At 38.4% G+C, this 15,321-nt stretch overlaps 2 protein-coding genes across 5 annotated transcripts in view; both read right to left on the reverse strand.

Moving 5' to 3' along the window:
* The window catches only part of DEG5 (DEGP protease 5), a 31,397-nt gene extending 16,355 nt beyond the window's left edge, over window positions 1–15,042 (reverse strand). Inside the window, exons 1-5 of one of the 3 annotated variants that reach the window (XM_089167927.1) lie at window positions 14,629–15,041; window positions 13,734–13,880; window positions 13,245–13,307; window positions 13,008–13,097; window positions 10,630–10,752 (exon numbers count right to left, since the gene is read on the reverse strand). In XM_089167927.1, coding sequence (XP_089024053.1) covers window positions 10,630–10,752; window positions 13,008–13,097; window positions 13,245–13,307; window positions 13,734–13,880; window positions 14,629–14,865 — 660 coding nt within the window. In that variant the 5' untranslated portion in view covers window positions 14,866–15,041. Of the gene's footprint in view, window positions 1–10,629; window positions 10,753–13,007; window positions 13,098–13,244; window positions 13,308–13,733; window positions 13,881–14,628 lie in introns of all 3 variants that reach the window. The other 2 variants (XM_089167926.1, XM_089167928.1) reach the window with 2 other exon arrangements.
* Window positions 8–3,710, reverse strand: LOC149005296 (uncharacterized). Of its 2 annotated transcripts, none has more exons than XM_089168653.1 (2): window positions 1,964–3,710; window positions 8–1,810 (listed from the first exon to the last, which is right to left on the reverse strand). In XM_089168653.1, exon 2 carries the CDS (start codon window positions 989–991, stop codon window positions 215–217), a length of 777 nt encoding a protein of 258 aa, XP_089024779.1. In that variant the 5' UTR covers window positions 992–1,810; window positions 1,964–3,710; the 3' UTR covers window positions 8–214. The 2 variants fall into 2 exon arrangements, with proteins under 2 accessions (XP_089024779.1, XP_089024778.1); XM_089168652.1 differs by having other exon boundaries at window positions 8–1,374; window positions 1,516–3,710.
* Window positions 15,043–15,321: the final 279 nt, after the last annotated feature.

A 15,321-nucleotide genomic window follows, 5' to 3' on the forward strand; every position in this document is an offset into this window, starting at 1 on the left:
GTAACCAAACAAGCCCTTAGTAAGTCATAAATCATAATCCATAAGTTCACAAGTCACAAGACTGACAAGATCACAAAAGTACAAGAGACAAGAGTAACAAGATTAGAAGATTACGACTTACAACTTACAAGACTAAGACTAAGAGTATCACTCCGCATTCTGCATCAATTAATTCTAAACGATGGCCACATATGACTCCCAAGTCAACCCATCACTATAGTATGTCATTATATCGGTTTATATAGAACTGATATGTCTCCATGTCAGAATACTGGAGGAATAGCACTCTAGGATAACCGTCAATCGTGGGTGGGTGAAAGAGCCATTGTTGTTGTTGTTGTTCATATTGTTGTTGAGTATGTGGGTAGGGGTTTCTAAACCACTCAGTTAACAACCCACCTTCACTCCCATATGTGTACTCTCCAGGTGCAGGGTCTTGAGGAATAGTATGACCTCCATAAGAAGAATACCCACTATAATCTGACTTGGTGCTGTGATCCCCGTATTGATACCCCGATGACAGGCAAGTGTCCAAACTCTGCTGTTGTGAATCACTCTGACCATGATCTAGACTCATGCTTCCCATGTTGAATTCAAGATCATGCATGCTCGCATCATCATTCGTTTGCCCCTGCCTCTGGTTTGATCTGCTCTTCCTACTCCTAGCATAAGTCCGAGAGATAGTGGAACTGTGGTTCACATGTGTCGGATGACTCGGACCTGGTGGAGGTGACTCACTTTGTTGACGCTGACTTCCACCAAACACACGACCAGCCTGACTGCCTCCATGACTTGAACTCGATGGCTGACTTAGGCCATTTGGCCCTCTGGTATCATCAGTATCATCTGAATCCCCACTACTAGTTGTCACCTTAGTTGTTTCAAGTCGACCAAGTGGCTCCACAAATGGTACAGTTGGTCCTTCTGATGCTGCTACAGCAGCCTGACCCTCATCAAAAGATACGTGCTCAGCCACAGCATCAAAGCCCATAGCAGCAACAATGGTAGGATCCGGCTGCCCTCCTGGCCCATCCAGCACTGGGCCACCTCGATCCCTAACCCACTGATATATGACATCATCTTCCTCATCTTCTGCGGGGAGCTAGTAGAATATATCAATCAACTCAATCGGTTCACGATTGTCGTCATCTATATCATCTTATATGTGCCCTACTCTCAATCTCATGTTGTAATGCACATACACTAAGTCCTCAAGCCTCTTACTCCCCAATCTGTTCCGTACCTTACTAAGGATGAGCGAGAAAGTGCTCCAGTTCCTCTCGCAACCAAAGGATGAACAAGTCTGTGAGAGTACTTTAATTACTATGTCCCTGAGATTTGGCGCACTAGTTCCATATAGCACCGACCAGTCAGCTGCATAACCAAAAATAAGAATGCATTAGGCAAGTAAATCTTTATATTTATATAACTTATCAGTTATCATTTATAGAGTTATAGACTTATAGACTTATAAACTTATAGACTTAATGACTTATAGAGTAATGGACTATTTACCAGGATCATTTTTTTGCCTAGTTGCAATTGCAGAAGGCTTTCCAAAACTCCCAGAGGCATCCCTGAACTCCCTGATTTGTACACCAATTCTTCAATTATTCTATTATGTATATGCTTAATGCACTAATGCAAGAAGTTGAAGAAACAATTGAATAAGTTATCACCTCTCCATTAATTGTCCCTTACATTATGGGATTTGACACAAGCTTCTCCACCACGTCTTGCACCGCATTCATCAACTTTACATCAAGCCCCAGATCATTCTTGTAATGATTCTTTGGGTTGAGGTAGTAAGCTTGCATTGTGGAAATAAAAAATTTGGTTAGTGACTTAGTGATTTGGTTGTTTACTTGTTTATAAATTATAACTTATAACTTATAACTTATAACAAATTAAGAATGTAAATTAAAGTATACAACAAAAACTTAAAGACTTAAAAGTGACTCACCAGCCAAGTGCAAAGGATGCATCAAGTGCATCTCCCATTTATTATCGATGATCCTCTCTCGTAGGATTTGAAGGAGCTAGGGGCAGTAGCTCTAACCAACTCTTTCATTTGCTCGAGGGCAGCATATATGTGGGGCATGTGGGCTTCTTCCGAATCCACCATCCTTAAAACAAACACAATAGGCTCTATAATGCCTAGTGTCCTATTCAGTTGCCTCCAAAAGGAATCATCAGCAATGGTTTGTTGGGCTAGTACTGCATCAGGATGGCTAGATCCACGCCAACCAAACCACTCCTCACTTGCAAACATGTGGCGTAGACCCACCACTTTCTTCTGGAAGCTTTTCAGAGCTACATAGTTGGTGGCGAATCTAGTCAATCCAGGTCTGACTAGATCACCCTTACAGTGGTTCCTCATCATCTTCAGCACATAGCCATGGTTATAAATAAAATTACTTACCCTTCTAGCCCTCTCAACCACAGTATTGATTGACTTTCTTTTCCCCAAGTCCTTCAACATAAGATCAATCAAATGTGTTGCACATGGTGTCCAAAAGAGGTGGATCATGCTGCGCTTCTTTCTCATCAACATTTCACCAGCTTTTTTGAAGTTAACACCATTATCTGTGACAATTTGGATAACATTCTTTGGCCCTACCTCGAGGACCACCTCCCTAAGAAGCTTGTAAAGGTAGTCAGCATCGTTGATCTTATCTGAGGCATCCACTAACTAAAGGAAGGATGTCTTTCCATTGCAGCTCACCATGAAATTAATGATGGACTGTCTAGTAGGACCAGTCCATCCATCAGCCATCACAGTAACACCATATATACTCCATTTTTCCTTTAATGAACCAATGTATTCATCCACCTCCTGCTTTACCTTGGGTAAATATTTATTCAATACTTCCCAAGTTGTTGGGCCTTTAACCCCTACACCTGCCCTAGCAACTGCATTGATCATCCCCTGATAGTATGGTATTTTGGCTACATTGGTTGCAATGTTGTTGTAGAGCATGAATTTGTTGATTGCCAACTTAGCTTCCTCCTCCCTCCTCCCTTCTCTACCTCCAGCAAACATATATGGAATGCTTCTTTGATTGATGTCTTGTTGGTTGAAGAGGGAGGGGTCTTGGTCAAATGTGGAATCATAATGTCTAGTCTTCCTCCTCCTCTCGGTCCTCTCAGTCTCAATTCCCTGAAAACTATGTCTAGGTGGCATGGATGCCCCTGACCCCGAACCACCTGCTCCCCTTGTTTGTTCATATTGCCTCACATTCTCAACATGTAAGGACTGTCTGCTAGCTTCCATTGCAGCCTTCATCTGTCTCCACTCAGCCCGTGACTCAACACCCATAACCCTCCTCCTCTCTTCATCGTCACTTGACTCCTCATCAACATAAAAAATAAGTCTAGATAGCACTGTATCCTCAAATTCCCTTTGCTTTCATGCCATCTCGTCCTTTTTTTGTTTCCCTCCCCTTAAAGTTGCTGCAATTGTTTTTTGCACTTCATAAGGAACCTTGGGACACTTGGAAACATCTTTGTAACCACCAGCCAAATGTTGCTTTAATCTGGTTGAACCACCAGAATTCAAAGTCTTAAGGCAATACTTGCATCGGGATTTCTTCTTGTCAGCAGTTAGTGGATCCCCATGTTGCCAAGCCATTTCTTGAGTCCCACTACCAGTGCCGCCACTCCCACTAGTTGTCATTTAAGATTCAAATGTACAGCACTGAAAGTCTGAAATACATGCATGAATGTTCCCAAATAATCATTAGAATAATTTTTAGATACATAAAAACATGTAAAAACAATTATTAAACAACAAAACACACACTTTGTTCTAAGATAACATATATACAGTGCTCAAACAAACATGTTTGTATTTCTAAAATAAACTACATAATATGAGCATCATTTAAAAAAAAAAAAAAAAGATAAATTTTTAATAACATATTATTTTTTATAATTATTTTAATGTAAAAATAACTTATAAAACAACAAAACACACACTTTGTTATAATGTAACATATATACAATGCTCAAACAGACATGTTTGTATTTTTAAAATAAACTACATAATATAAGCATCATTTTTTAAAAAATAATTATTATTATTTTTTAATAAAATATTATTTTTCATAATTTTTTATTTAAATATTTAAAATAAAATAAAAATAAATACAACAAGCATGATAATCAAAACATTAATACATGAGATTGTAGCCCTATAAATGTAGTTTAACATAAACAATAATCACATTCATATCATAGGTATTTATTTATAATCTTTAATTTTAAATTTTTAGATAATATATTTTTTAAATACGAAAATTCAAAAAAAAAATTAATAACAGAAATTAAATTTGATTATCAACATATATTTATACCACACTCATACAACCATTGTAGAACCTTGTATTTGAAAAAATTCAAATTTGGGAGAAAATCTTACATTTCTTGAAGATCATTTGAAATATGCTTGAATCACTTGAGATATGCTTGAATTTGTTGTTGTAGATGAGTTGATGATGTTGCTATGTTGAATACCCAACAAATTCCGGCCAAAATTTGAGTTTTTCGGCAAAAAATGGCCTTCCAGCGAGAGAGAGGCTCGAGAGAGGCGAGATATGCCTCTCTCGAGCGAGACAAGGGCTTTTTAAAGCCCCTAAGCAAGTGGAAATGTTCCCGTTAGCGAGATCTAGCCGAGATATTGGCGAGATCTCGAGTCGAGATCTCCCATCTCTCTGATCTCGCATGAGATCTCGTCTTGCTATCTCACGATAGCGAGATCTCCCACCATGCTCACTGCAACCCTTAAAACTTGTTAGAAACTTGATTTTTGGCCGGAATTTGTTGGGGATTCAACTTTTAAACATCCTTAACACATATACAACATCAGATTATCATCATTCAAGCCCATTTCAACATAGATCTTCAACAAAGGTAAGATTTTTCCCCAAATTTGAATTTTTTCAAATAGAATGTTCTACAATAGGTGTTTGAGTCTAGTATAAATATATGGTGATCTACTAGTTTTAATCTACACTTTCATGGAAACAAATTTAATTTTTTTATTATTAATTTTTTTTATGAATTTTTGTATTTAAAAAATATAATTAAAATTACAAAATATAATTAAAATTAAAAAAATATAAAAAAATACTTATGATATGAATGTGATTATCACTTATGTTAAACTGCATTGAAGGGCTACAACCCCATGTATTCATATTTTAATAATCATGTTTGTTGTATTTAATTTATTTTTTTATTTAAATTATTAAACAAATAATTACGAAAAAAATGATATTTTATTAAAAATTTATCTTTTTTTTTTAAATGATGCTCATATTATGTAGTTTATTTTAAAAATACAAACATGTCTATTTGAGCATTGTATATATGTTATCTTAGAACAAAGTGTGTGTTTTGTTGTTTTATAAATCTTTTTTACATAAAATAATTATAAAAAATTATCTTCTTTTTTTTTTTAAATAATGTTCATATTATGTAGTTTATTTTAAAAATACAAACATGTCTGTTTGAGCATTGTATATATGTTATCTTAGAATCAAGTGTGTTGTTTTTGAATGTTTTTATTTATCTAAAAATTATTCTAATGATTATTTGGGAACATTCATGTATTTCAGTGTTGTAGACTTGTATCTTAAATGGCAACTAGTGGGAGTGGCGGCACTGGCAATGGGACTCAGGACATTGCTTGACAACATGGGGATCCACTGACTGCCGACAAGAAAAAATCCCAATGCAAGTATTGCCTCAAGACCTTGAATTCTGGTGGTTCAACCAAATTAAAGCAACATTTGGCTGGTGGCTACAAAGATGTTGTCAAGTGTCTTAAGGTTCCTTATGAAGTGCAAAAAACAGTTGCAACAACTTTAAAGGGACAGAGACAAAAAAAAAAGGAGGAGATGGCACGAAAGCAAAGGGAAATTGAAGATACAGTACTATGTAGACCTTTTGTGATGTTGATGAGGAGTCAAACGACGATAAGGAGAGGAGGAAGGTTATGGGTATTGAGTCACAAGCTGAGTGGAGACAGATGAAGGCTACACGGATGCTAGCAGAAAGTCCTTACATTTTGAGAATGTGATGCCATATGAACAAACAAGAGGAGCAAGTGGTTTGGGGTCAGGGGCATACATGCACCTAGACATAGTTTTCATGGAAGTGAGAGGACACAGGAGGAAGACTGCACATTATGATGCCACATTTGACCAAGACCCCTTCCTCTTCAAGCATCTAGACACCTATCAAAGACGCATTCCATATATGTTTACTAGAGGTAGAGAAGGAAGTAGGGAGGAGGAAGCTAGGTTGGTGATCAACAAATTCATGCTCTACAACAAATTGCAGCCAATATAGCCAAAACACCATACTATTAGGGGATGAACAATGTAGTTGCTAGGGCAGGTGTAGGGGTTAAAGGCCCAACAGCTTGGGAAGTATTGAATAAATATTTACCAAAGGTGAAGCAGGAGGTGGAGGAATACATTGGTTCATTGAAGGAAAGATGGGTTACATATGGTGTTACTATGATGGTTGATGGATGGACTAGACCTACTAGACAGTCCATCATTAATTTCATGCTGAGCTGCAATGGAAAGACATCCTTCCTTAAGTCATTGATGCCTCAGATAAAATCAAAGATGCTGACTACCTTTACAAGCTTCTTAGGCAGGTGGTCCTCGAGGTAGGGCCAAGCAATGTTGTCCAAATTGTCACAAATAACGGTGCTAACTTCAAAAAAGCTGGTGAAATGTTGATGAAGAAGAAGAGCAGCAGGATTCACCTCTTTTGGTTACCATGTGCAACACACTCGATTATCATATGTTGAAGGACTTGGGGAAGAGAAAGTCAATCAGTGCAGTGGTTGACAAGGCTAGAAGGGTCACTAATTATATTTTTAACCTTGGTTGTGTGCTAAAGATGATAAGGAACCACTATAAGGGTGATCTAGTCAAACCTGGATTGACTAGATTCGCCACTAACTATGTAGCTCTAAAAAGCTTCCAAAAGAAAGTGGTGGGTCTGCAGCACATGTTTGCAAGTGATAAGTGGTTTAATTGGCATGGATCTAGCCATCCTGATGCAGTAGTAGTCCAACAAACCATTGCTGATGATTCCTTTTGGAGGCAGCTGAATAGGACAATGGGCATTTTAGAGCCTATTGTGTTTGTTTTAAGGATGGTGGATTTGGAAAAGAAACCCACAATGGCCCACATATATGCTGCCCTCCAGCAAATGAAAGAGTTGGTTAGAGTTGCTGCCCCTGGCTCCTTCAAATCCCATGAGAGGACAAGTAAACGACCAAATCACTAACCAAATTTTTTATTTCCATGATACAAGCTTACTACCTCAACCCAAAGTACCATTACAAGAATGATCAGGGGCTTAATTGTAAGGTTGATGAATGCATTGCAAGATGTTGTGGAGAAGCTTGTGCCAAATTCCGTCATGCAGGGGACAATTAATGAAGAGGTGAACTTATTTAACTGTTTCTTCAACTTCTTGCATTAGTGCACTGTGCATTTACAGTAGTAAAAGTACAATAATGAACAATTGGTGTACAAATCAGGGAGTTCAGGGATGCCTTTAGGAGTTTTGGAAAGCCTTCTGCGGTTGCAACTAGGCAAAAAAATGATCCTGGTAAATAGTCCATCACTCTAACTCTATAAGTGATAACTGACAAGATGATATAGATGACGAAAATCGAGAACTAATTGAATTGACTAATATATTCCACGAACCCCCCGCAGAGGATGAGGAAGATGATGTCATATATTAATGGGTTAAGGATCGAGGTGGCCTAGGGTTGGATGGGCCAAGTGGGCAGCCGGATCCTACCATTGCTGCTGCCATGGGCCCAAATGATGTGGTTGACCACATGTTTTCTGATAAGGGTCAGGCTACTATAGCAGCATCAGCAGCACCAACTGTACCATTTTTTGGAGGCACCTAGTCGACTTGAAACAACTGCGGTGATGTCTAGTGGTGGGAGTTCAAATGATGCCGATAATACTGAAGGGCTACCAAATCAGCCATCGAGTCATGGAGGCAGTCAAACTGGTGGTGTTGCTGGTGGAAGTCAAGGTCAATAAAGGGAGTCGCCTCCACCAGGTCCGAGTCATCCGACACATGCGAGCCACAATTCCCCCATCTCTGGGACTTATACTAGGAGTAGGAAGAGCAGATCAAACCAGGGGCAAACAAATGATGATGCGAGCATGCAGAATCTTGAATTGAACATGGGAAGCATGAGCCTAGATCATGATCACAGTGGTTCACAACAGCAAAGTTTGGCTAGTTGGCAAGTCATCGGGTACCTATACGAGGATCACAACACCGGGTCAAATTACACTGGGTATTCTTCTTATGGAGATCATGCAATTCCTCAAGACCCTACACCTAAAGAGTACACATATGGGAGTGAAGGTGGGTTGTTGATTGATTGGTTTAGAAACCCCTACCCATATATTCAACAGTAACACGAACAGCAAAAGCAGCAATGGCTCTTTCACCCACCCACGATTGACAATTACCCCAAAGTGTTATTCCTCCAGTATTCTAAGATGGAGACATATTGATACAGTGATGAGTTGACCTGAGAGTCATATGTGGCCACCGTAGAATCAGTTGATGCAGAATGTTGAGTGATACTCTTGCTGTTTTGTAGTCTTGTACTCTTGTGATTGTGAACTTATGGATTATGATTTATGACTTACTAAAGTCTAAAACTTCTTATGGTAATAAAATTTTGAAGACATTTAAGTTCTTTGATAGTTTGATGTGTAATGTATTTGATACTTAATAGTTGATAACTTAAATTACTTGATATCTCTACATTACATGTTGTCTAACCTTGCATTTCACAACATTTCGGTTTTACACATAGGGTCGACTTAGAAGACATACTTATGGTTATTTTTTCACAAATCTAAGGCCACCACTGTTCAAAAGGTCTTAAATAGGCTAAATACCAAGTTTTTGCCCAACCGAAGCCCTAAAACCCACCTAGATGGGCCACCCAGTTTTACGCCAGAAAAATTGTATATCTTGACCGAGATCTCACCATCTCGGTAGAAATCTCAGTTTTTTTAAGTGGCAAGATCTCGCTCAAGAGCCAGATCTCCCACCATGCTCATGGTTCCCTAGGGAGAGGAACTGAAAAGCAAAAGATGGGAGAAAATCTGGGGTTTTGCAACTTTACCTATTTAGGCATGTATTTCATTAACATGGGGTGAAATTTTACGGTTTTTTATTTTGTGCTTCGATTTTGCTTCCTTCCCAATTTCCAATCTTCTTTTAAGAGAAAGATCCCATCGATAACCTGTGATGACTAACGAATTTCCTGATCTATTGCTGCAACTAGCGAGCAGGGCCAATACATTATAATATGTGTCAAGGCAGAGGCTCTGAGTAAGTGTAGTGGTTTTGCTGCTTGAACTACAATTGAATCAGGTTAACGCAACGTTCATTGAACTACTTCCCAGTATGCTGTGTAAGCTGCAACATCATTAGTTAAAAGCTCTTGGCAGTTCTAATGAGATGATCCAAGTGCACACAATTGATGTCAGGGTTCAAATAAATGCTGCTTTGATAGAAATTGTAGGATTGGAAGAGAAAAGCAGCAGAGGCATTAAAATCAGTAGAAACAGGGAAACAGGAGTCAGACACACGTGAGGGAGATTGGGGTGTTGGAGTCAAAGACACCCAAGTGGAGCAGAGTTTTGAACATCGAAGCAGAATCATCATTTTTACTTAAACCCTACATCATGGAATCCAAATCCTCTGATGGAGATCTACCCTTGAGATCTCACCATTCCTCTGAGCTTTTCCTCTCAGCAGTCTTAACTGGAGAAAAACAGAGCTGTTTAAAGCTCCTGACTTCAGAACAAGGAAGAAGGTACACCTTGAGCTTCCACTAGTGGTGTTGTAGTAGATAAACCAGAAGAAAAGAAGAACTATTTCTGGAGGATTTCAGGCAGGCTTCCAATTTCAGAAAGAGGAAAGCAGTACCATTGCAATGTTAATTTATTATCTTTTCTTTTCAATGTTTTGCAACCCATGGATTGTGCAAAGTCCCACAAAACCTTTGGAAGGCAAATTTTGGTGGCCATGTCAACCACTCAGCGGACAGGGAAAACCCTCTTCCCAATGTTGTCAAAGAACTCCAACCCACCAAAACCCATCAAACAAACAGGCCCTAAATGATCAACGTTATTTTGATCCAGACTTCAATTAACCTAAAAGATAAACCAAATTTTGTTTGAAAATACTAAAATCTGATTCTGGTCATATGTTTCTCAAGAGACTGATGGAACTGGTATAGCAAAATGAGTATTGATATACAATGTATTTACAGATATGAATATCCAATGGATTCCTGATAATCCAGAAACAGTGCTTGCAAGAAAACTGCTGAACAGATATATAAGAGGGATGTGAGTATTGAATAACAATGCATTTACAAAAATAAGTAGCCAATGAAATAAAAATCAGAAATAACCAACCTGAGAGTCAAGAAATAGTTGGTCCCAGAATTTAGTTGAAGTCCTGGAAAGATAATAATTTGCAAACAGTGAAGTACCTTTAGCATCTACCAAGATCACACAACAATCAGAGTTTATGAAAGACTACCCCTGTTGTTAGAGTGTTCTCATATCCATAAGGATTCCCAATGGCAAAGCAGCTCTGTCCCACATGTAAATCATTAGATGTTCCAAGAACTGCTGGTTTTAACTCATTACCTTCCGTATCGACCTGGAAACAAGAACAGAAAAGGCATCGGCTGATTAAATTCATTTGAAATTAGTTATTATGGCCTGAAAATCTGATTATTTAGGTGGCATGCAAACTACAGCTATAGTGCAGCAGAGTATTCAACCCTTGTATTCCATAAACAACATATGTGTCTAGGTGGTAACATTCTGAAAACACATTTTTGGCATTTTCCTGTGTTTTTTGGAACAGAAGCACCCCAAAACATGTATGTAGTTTTGGTCCTTTAATGTGTTTTTTTGGCACAAATTGGGCTTCTGCAAACTTTTTGGTGTTTCTTCACGTAAGAAACATTTCCAGCAAAAAGGTGGAAGAAGATGGACTTGCCTTAAGTCCATGAGGGCAAGGTAACCTTTTTACTCAAAACATAACAAAACTGAGAGGCTACCTTCTTTACCATTGTCAGAATGATTATGAGAAGAGCCACTGCAACACCAGAGAGCCTAAAAAACTCGTCACTTCTAGGAATGAAAGGGATAGGCAAAGAGGTGTCGGAAGCTATAGTTTAGGAAGCAGATCTGTACAAGGGTGTAAGAGAAGAAAGGGAAGGATCAAAGCATATCTGTATGGGGGTATAAGAGAAGAAAGGGAAGGATCTCCAATTTGGTTCTTCCACCACTAAACATGCTTCGGTCTCTTGTGTTAGGACCACAGTGAATCACCTCAAATGGAGGTGATGGTGATGAAATGGAAAGATTTCTAGGGACCAGGTTCTTCTGCCATTAAACCTACCATGATTTCTTGTGTTTTGAGGCATCCAACTTGAATTTTGGTTACTATTTCTTATAGTCTGCATTTTTCCACTCTCCTTTTGGTAAATTGATCAATCTTAGATTTTCAGATTTCTTAGATTCCTACACCTGAAAAGAGATGGAAACCCATGGATTTGTCCTTGATGGGTTTACCTATGCCAATCTTCTCAATTGGAAATCAATGTCGGTGCCACTGAATCTATTGATGCTTCATTCCTAGAAAAATGAGCACCAAGGTGGTTTAGTGTGGTCATGTGAACAATCCCAACCATTCTAGCCTTCTAGCCTTCAAAGAGTAGTTCTGGTTCTCTGTCTTCCCTGACTCCTTTTCCTCTCTAAATCAGAGCGTTCACACAAAACCAACCTTCATCTTTTATAAAGCTTTCTCTACCTCCATCATTGGCCAGTATCCAATCATAGTTATGTTTTGTTCTCCTCTTTTCCCTCATTGTACTAAACTTTAATTCTATTTATGTTCACCATGCCTCAATATTAGCCTTCAGCATACAGATGCAGCTATCACTTTGGTTAGTTCTTCGTCAAATCTCCTCATCTTCCATATTCTGCTTTCATTTACTTCTTCCTTGAGAATATTTTTTTTCCTATCCGTTTGAGCTTAATTAACCCAGGATAGGTTTTTTAGGGGACTCAGATATTAATGAGTTCCTTTCTCTTTGTTATTTTATTAAGTAATAGTGCCTCCATTTCTAAGATATGGACAGTACTGTGGACTCTTGTAGAGCTGCAGCTGAGCAGGTTGAGGCGAAGTTCTTCCATGAGTTCTTCGAATCTTCTTGGATAGTTCTCGGTGCAGTTTCTGAGGATATTTTCATCATCAAGTTGACTAAGAGGCTCTGATTTAAGGTTCATATAAACTGTAACTGATTGACATCCAGTTTCCAGATATTTCAGCTGGGAACTGAACCTGACATTCTTCAATGACTTCAGTTTGAAAGTGGGCACAAAAAATTTTCATGTGCCAGGAACAGTAGGCATCCAATATAACCAGAAGAGTTGACATCACATGGGCATGCAAGCATCACTTAATCCATTATACTATGTCTGATGCATCCTAGTAGATTTCACATATTTTCCCTTGGGATGTGTTGATGGCTTCTAGTTTTATTTCCCTAGTGCAAATGGGCTATGGATCCATCATATATGGCATTTTACACCATTTTTGGCAAAACCAGGAACATTTCTCTTAAATGTCACACATACAAATTTTTTATTTCTTCTCTGTTATTGAAATGTTATTTTTCCTGTGTTACCATGCAGAGTTTTAGGACCCAAGAATGTGAAAAAAATATAGAAACACAAAACCCTGTTCCAGATCCAAATGTGCAAAAAAGTGGAAACATTACCAGACACATACACAACCTATATAAATGAGAAAACGCCTCACTTCTTACACAAAACTGAAAATCATGAGAGACAACCATAAAACTTCAAGGAGGAGAAATGACGAGAATTTGAGTTTTGTACCTTCAAAACAGCCAGATCATATGCTGGATCAAAACCAATTAGTTTTCCTTCCTTGGTAAAGCTGTTACCATTGGCATCCACAAAAACCACCTATAAGGAAGAGCACTAATATTTGCTTATTATTTCTTTTAAAAAAATAGTTATGATGACAGAACAATTACTTGATTAGAAAAGTGCAGCTCCAAAAACTCATGTTACGGTAGAAAACAGAAAATTAAATAAAAAGCACAAACTGACCTCACAAAGCTGCAGGCCACTGGTATCTGTAGCCAGTTTAGCAATTACATGATAATTGGTGACCTGAAATACAGAGGATTTTGTGATTGGAAAGAATTGTAGGTACTTATACAAAAATAAAAAGGAAAGAAGGGGGGAAAAAGGGAATCAATCTATCAATCTGTTTATGAAGATCCAAGGGATACTGAACTGGAATAGGGTGTCAACCAAAATAGAATCTGACAGGAAGGTTTTAAATTCATTGGACTGGTAACATTTTCAATGTGCAACAACGGTTGAGAAAACAGCATATCGAAAAGAACAAGAACAGAAGCAGCAAATCAAGCCAGCCACTATTAACATTTTAAAATAAATATATCGGAAGTGTTAACAGACAGAGGAAGTCTTCAAGCGGATAAATAGAATTTCCTTCAGGCGAAGGAGGGAGATAAGGGCCATAAACATATACAGTGAAATCCTAACACTTGATTATAAGTAATAGTTGCCTACAATGTGACCATCCTTATCCCAAATGAAGCCAGAACCGGTCCCTTCTACTTTTGCACTTCCATCTTCATTTGACATGGTTTCTTCTGTACTCTTGAAGTTCTTCTTCACTTCAAGGTCTTTAATGAAAACCACTGATGGTGATGTTTCCTGAAACCAATAGACAGAAAATGCACCATTATCATAAAATTACACTCGCTTGTACCTATGGTAGTCTGATCCAACTTGAAACACACAGACACACACACAAACAGGAGAGAGAATGAGGCAGAACCCAAAAGTTTTCTCTTTCTATTCCCTTCCTCTTATAACATCATAACAAGACATCTATATTTCTGCAAATTACATAAGCTATTTCAATCCACCATCAAGGGTTACCATGCTGTAGACTTAGACATATGACCGAAAAGATTTTCAAAAAAAAAAACGAGAATAGAAAGAACCTATCATATTAATGAGGGTAACTCTAGCAGAGAAAAACATTCCCCAAAAACCACCCCCACCCCCACCCACCCCAAAAAAAAAAACCAATTCGCTTTCGCACTATCAGGATTCCAAAGAAATAACAAGAGGGCATTTCATTCCTGAATCCTATTAGCTAATCGGAGGGAACTCCCTACAGAATCCCAAAGTCGAGTTCAGCCAGCATGCTCACAGAGTAGCTGTAAGTAGAACATGATGTAGCTCTTCCCATGCAATATAAAGTAATCAACCATCTGCAATGCCAATCTAATTACAAGAAAAGCTAAAAGATTTATAAATTAACATAATCAAAGATGAAACCCCACTTTAAAATAAGCGTATGAGATTCCAAACACGGAAAGAGAAGAAAAAACAAAGTGAAATTGCGTTACCAACTTTCTGGACATGAAATGGGTACTGCAGAGAGTGAAAGAACCTGGAATAATTGAACGACTTGTTCTTCTTCTTGCTCAAAGTCATCCGCTTCAGCCCTTGCGAACTGAGATGGAGTTGCTGAGTCGGGATACAAATGGAGGAACGGAGCCAGAAGAGATGAAGCAAAGAACAACGATTTTCTCCTTGTAAGAAAGGCCTTACGGGAAGACGACGTAGAAGAGTAAGATTTCGTCGTAATTAAAGAAGGAAGTGGATGCAGATAACTCAAAGCCACCATTCTAATTCAAATTTTAACTTCAAAGTTCTTCTAGAAAAGCTTTTTCAATTTTCGTTATCTTAACGAACAGGCATACGAGATAGAGAGCATTTCACCCCCCACCGGCCACCCGAAAATGAGAAAGAGAGCATACCGGTGGAGTCCGGCTGTTTGGGTCCACCTTTCTCATGGAAGATAAGACCTGTTATGGTAGTGCATAATGATGGGTTGGGTGTCAATGTTTTGGGCTGAGGGACAAAGCCTACATGTTAGCCCGTGAATTCTACTAAAATACAGTTTTGGGAAGATTTTAGTGGATTTTTTTTTTTTTTTTAGGGCTTAATTTTCTATTAAAATATATAAAATTTTTTATGTTTTTTGGTTGCCAACCCCGGTTCCAAGGCTTTGCCGTGACTAATCCGGTGTTCGACCCGGGTCACACACCTGGCTGTGGTGGGTGAGTCTCCCAGCGGGGAT

The sequence above is a fragment of the Hakea prostrata genome, chromosome 9 (genome assembly GCF_041222555.1).
Source record: "Hakea prostrata isolate BN-2017 chromosome 9, UWA_Hpros_2, whole genome shotgun sequence".
NCBI lineage: Eukaryota > Viridiplantae > Streptophyta > Magnoliopsida > Proteales > Proteaceae > Hakea > Hakea prostrata.

Coding starts and splice junctions, on each gene's coding strand:
- LOC149005296 (XM_089168653.1), bottom strand. CDS start 991: ATGGGCTTTGATGCTGTGGCTGAGCACGTATCTTTTGATGAGGGTCAG.